Genomic DNA, 5,633 nt, shown 5'->3' on the forward strand with positions numbered 1-5,633 from the left:
GGGGGGGGGGGATACATTCTTCACCAGGGAGGGTCTTTGTATTTAGGAGCAGCCATGCATCCCACTATCTTGTGAAAATGTAATTAATCTGGCTAGCACAGACACCTGATTGGTAGGTTATCAGGTAGCTGGCTGGCTGGCTGGCTGGCTGGCTGGCTGGCTGGCTGGTTCCTGAAGTGCATGCTGCAGATCAAAAGGTTATTTGCATCACAGAACTTCAGTAGCCTTGTTCTCTTTTTGTTTTGGGAGCCAAATCCATGGCTCCCATGCACACCATGGAAGATACCAGGCTGCCATCTAACATGCCCGTTGAATCTCCAGCCATTACACACATATATATATATATATAATATTTTCCCATAGCCAGGTATCTTTTCCATGGAAGATTGGAAAAAGAAAAATATCAATTGTATGATGGTGATGCTCATTTTGCAACCATTCAATGATGTCAAGGCAAGGTTACATACACACACACACATACACATACACACAAACGCATTCTCTCACTCACTTACCTACACTCTGTAAAATGATTAATAAAAAACTGTGTAAATAATGTATAAATATATCCAAATAATGTTTGGTGACATATTTAATCTCTTAATAAAAACCTGATAATAGATTTAGTGGTAATGAATTAGTGACAATGGAATTACCTTGCAATGTATTGACTTGCGATGTATTTACCTGTTGATGACAATACAAGTAATATATTCACTGTGAAATAATATCCATTATGAATCAACCACAATGAGTTTATTGATTATCAGTTAAAAGGTAGTTTGATTCGTCAAGCTGTTTTATGCTCTCATAAGTAATTGAGAAGGATTTTCCACTGGATAGGGTACTGATCTATCTTAAGTACCTTTCCCTAACAAGCTAATAAATGAATCAGTCTTTACTTCCATAGCATAGCTGCTGTTTACAGTAGTACCTACTGAGAACTCAGCTATCAAGAATTAAATATTTTGGTTCCCCAACACTACATAACTCTGCTACTTGAGTAGGAATTACCGATCTCTGAGCTAATCGTCTTCGCATTCAATTAACTCAATCAATCCAGGCTCTCGTTAACATTAAAAGTTCTCTATAAATGAAATAATTTATTAAGTCTTTTCAATTAACAAGGAAATTAACAGTTGTAAAGTGAGTCAAATTCTAAAGTGAGTCAAAGCAGTTCTAAAGTGAGTAGTTTGAAATAAAGTTTAGTAGCCAAGAATTGATAATTAGGCATTGCTAGTGTAGCTGGTTGTTTTAAATTATGGTTAGGCAATGAAAATAGTGCTGATAGCATGAATGTCACCCAATCTAGAAGTGCTAAACAAATATGGTTGGTCTGAATCACTTTTTGGCTTACAACAAGAATCTTTATACCACAATATTGTCCCATTATTAGAACATGGAAGTATGATTTGTGGATATGGAGACTATGATTTTTATATATTATTATTTCACAGAGAAGTAAAATTAGTTTGCTGTAGCTGAAATTTACAATACCTTTAAAACAACATTTTGATAAAAATGTACTAAAATTGGAATTTTTCAGAATTTTCCTGACAGTTTAGATTTTAATAATTGCTTTATTTAACAATAGTTACATACTGCAAACAAATTAATAAGTAGCTTTCTTTATTATAATATATATAGAATAGAAACAATTTACTGTAGTCGATATTCAATTAGAATATGCTAAAGATATTTAATAATTTACAGAATATTACATTGCTTCAGATTTTATAATTTATGGAATATTATATAACACCCACCTTGAGTTCTATAAAATATGTTTTTAAAAATATAGACGTAAGAATAGCTGTTTTTTATTCTCATTTTAAAGTTATATTTCTAATATGACTTTTTTTTTTAATAAATAAAAGAACATTATTTGTTGTGAATAATTTGTTCTTGTTTCAATATTGCATAGACTATGTTTCCTGAGCTGAAATATGTTAATTATTTTAACTGTTTTCTAACGATAGCTTTTATATTTTTTTAAGTGACATTGATTCTTTTAATTTTCTATTTTTTCTCATAGCTGTGAAATGTAAACGAACATTGTGTATTTTTTGTTAATAATCATCCATTTATTTTTCATAGCCAATATGAACAACTTATGCAGGCCTATGAAAAATCTAATTAGAAATACTTATGTGGTAAGGAAAAGACAACATTAGCTCAGTGACTGATAGTATTTATTTTGGCAAGTACGAAAGAGAGACAAATTTGAACATGTTCCAATCTTAGTACACAACTTCAGTGAAGTATAGACCTCACTTTACATACTGAAGTAATCATAAGAGAATCACCTACAAATGTGTAATAGTCTACAGAAGTAGCCATGAAAAATACTGTTTTGTTAAGGGCTATTGAGCTAGATCCATTAGAAGCATAACATGTGAAAAAGGCTTTTCATTGGATTTATCTTCAGAATCCAGTTATCATTCTGTTATTTTAATCTAGTTTAATTTAAGGTATTTCTAAAGTTCTACATTTAGTGAAAATAATTATACTTGTCATATGTGGTGGGGGTGCACACATAAAATATCATGTACCATGAATACCAAACAGTTTTGGCATACAAAAGAATATTTGATGTTAAGGCATGTTATAATAGTTAAAAAATATTTAGTTTTGTTTCACAATAGTAATATTGGGTTCCCATCACTCATATGTTTTACATATCTGGAGGTAACGACTTCACAACCATAAGTTTAATCTTACTGCTGACTGATATTGTATTTCTGACCATGCTCTTCAACAACAAGGTAAGATCTGAAATCCAAAAGAAATGGTGCATATCTGCAGTGACAATAGTTAATCCATAAAAGTTTGTAGGAAAAAAAGTAAATAAATTACAATGAGTTTGATTTGACATGAAGAGTGGAAAATCCACCATTTTGGACACTTGTCCTTTGGAAAGAAAGAATGTAGAGGTAAATACTATAGTCAGTAAAGGACACACAGTTATATCCTCTGTATACTTTCTCTCGCTGTAATTTATTTCCCATAAACTTTTATTTATACAATAAATTTTGCTGCAGATTTGTATCAAGATGAGGGAAGGGCAATGACCTAAACATACTACTGTCTAATATTTTATTAATCTTCTCCAAAAAATTCTTCCCAAGTTTATCTTGGTCTATAATTACAGTGTGTACTCTACACTGTCAACTCTCAGCACTTTGTATCACATCCATTAACATGTCCATTATGCTCAAACCAGTGCAGACCAATACCTCCAGCTTTCATCTGATTTTTAAACTCATTTATGCTCAGGATAATTCTTATGAATTAGCTCTGCATAATTCAATAGTCCACTTAACACATTCCTCTCTAGTCACTGCAGATCTTCTTGTCTTCTGCATTCATTATTCATATTCTACAAGCATTCATCATTGCATGTAATACATTATGTATTTTACCTTTTGTACATGGAGAGAAAACTATATTTTCAACACAAGTTTTCTCACCTACACTAGTATTTTTCCCCTTAGGCCCATCTCTAGTACATATATTTTCTAGATAGTAGAAGTTATATTGTAACTCGTTGCACTGAGTCAACCATGCAGCCCATGATCTTCTTTTTGTGACTGCTCTTACCAACAAACACTTCAAAGCAGTAACAATGCATATAAAATAGCTGTTATCCATTGGTCAGCTGGAGATTTCATTACTTGTGAGGTGATGTCCAGTGTTCAAATATAATTCTGTATCACATAAAATGTCTAATGCATTCTTTATACCGAAACATTAACGCAACTGAATACAAAACTACAAAGAAAGTTTTAAATATAAAACTTATCTAAACTACCTAATTTATAATTGTTGTTCTAACTCAAATAAAATTAGTTTGGGATTCACTAAAAATTCTTTATATTCTTAGAATCCTATTTAACTTTGAGTTGCTTCCACTACCTTAATTATTTAATGACCTATATATAATCAAAACATGCATATACATATATATATATATATATATATATATATATATATATATATATATATATATATATATATGTTTGTGTGTGTGTGTATGTATATAAAATCTGCTTAAAAACCAATTTTACTTCTTTTAACACCTCTATCATTCAATAAATATTTTAGTGGTTCAGTTCTACTTTGGAAATATTATAAATGTATTCTTTAATTCTTTTTTATTTGTAGATAAAAGTCGCCAGTCTGGTACAGTAAGCTGTTCTCGGTTTTGCATGTTTAGTCTGTCGGCTTCATTGCATTTTAAAACCCTTCTTTTCTATCTTCTGCTGTTTGCTTTCAGTCTCCTTGTAAATATTCCAATCTTCCTTTCTGTCTCAAACCATCATTTTATTATTATTTTTTTAATTTCAGTTTATTCTAATTGGGGTGTAAGCAAGGAAAGTTAAGGAGGGCTGTTTGGCATTAAATATTCTAATTTTTATTTCAAATTTTGAATTTCTGTCATTTTCTAGGTGATGTTTATGCAGCTGCTGATTTCTTCTAAATATTATATACCATTTTCTCTGCCCTCCTATTTTCCCATTTTTAAACCTTTCATATTTTTACATATATATACATATTGGCTACACTCCTAAAACAACTTCATTTTTATTGCTTTTTGCCATCTATTGTGTCTGTATTGTGTCTTTCTCTGTATGAACTTGCATTCTTTCATACCATTTCTCTGATCTGATTATTATATATTTTCTACAAACATTGTCCATCTGTATATTCAGTTGCAACTATTCTTAATTTTCTTTTAAATTTTTTTTTTAAGGTCTCTTCATTTTTTTCTTTCATTTTTTTTTTTTTTGCCTTTCTACATAAAATATATTTATTATATACCATTCCATTATGCATGAAGAAATGAAAACATTTCTTGTCTTTCCATCATTTTCCCTTTTTCTTCTTCCCCTACTTTCTCCTACTCTTTCTCTCTCCCTCTCTTTCTCTTGCTTACTATGTATTTCTTTGTAATTTGTTCTATTGAAAGTTTTCTTATATTTAAAAAGTATTATTTGAAGAAAAAACACATCATTGAGAGTATGATATAGAACAATTCAACAAATTACCATTTCTGTTCTTGTACACACATACGGACACACACACACAATCAGTATTGCAAACAAAATAATGATTGATATATATATATATATTTGTGTGTGTGCGCTTTTAAGCTAAATATGACTTAAGCTTATCTAAGTTTATTTGTATGTGTGTATATTTATATATGTGTGTACATTTACATACATATATATTATACATATATGTATATATACATGTATGTGTGTGTTTGTGTGTATGTGTGTGTGTGTGCATGCACATGCAGATATATATGTACACACATGCACACAATATTCATATATATATATCGTTGTTATCAAATATACAAAATAAATGATTTCCAGTTCATTAAAAATAACTAATTTAAAGCATGGAATTTAGTGTATAATCACGTACTTGTTACTATTTTGGCGTGTTAGAGAGACACAATTTCCATGATGAGCATTGAGTAATTCAAAATGCTTGTTTCAAGTGTAAGGTTTCCATTAAAATGTAATATAACATAATATAATAGATATGCATATATATGTGTGTGTATATATATATATATATATATAAATATATATATATATATATATATATATATATATATA

At 29.9% G+C, this 5,633-nt stretch overlaps 1 protein-coding gene across 16 annotated transcripts in view; it reads left to right on the forward strand.

The window, feature by feature from the left end:
• Positions 1-5,633, forward strand: part of LOC106881762 (ryanodine receptor 2) — a 381,060-nt gene that overhangs the window by 89,064 nt on the left and 286,363 nt on the right. For 13 of the 16 annotated variants that reach the window (XM_014932251.2, XM_014932252.2, XM_014932258.2 and 10 more), the window contains exon 6: positions 4,165-4,182. The exons of the other annotated variants lie outside the window; for them this stretch is intronic. In XM_014932251.2, coding sequence (XP_014787737.1) covers positions 4,165-4,182 — 18 coding nt within the window. The remainder of the gene's footprint in view (positions 1-4,164; positions 4,183-5,633) is intronic. 16 annotated transcript variants of the gene reach the window in all.

This window comes from Octopus bimaculoides, chromosome 11 (assembly GCF_001194135.2).
Source record: "Octopus bimaculoides isolate UCB-OBI-ISO-001 chromosome 11, ASM119413v2, whole genome shotgun sequence".
Lineage (NCBI taxonomy): Eukaryota > Metazoa > Mollusca > Cephalopoda > Octopoda > Octopodidae > Octopus > Octopus bimaculoides.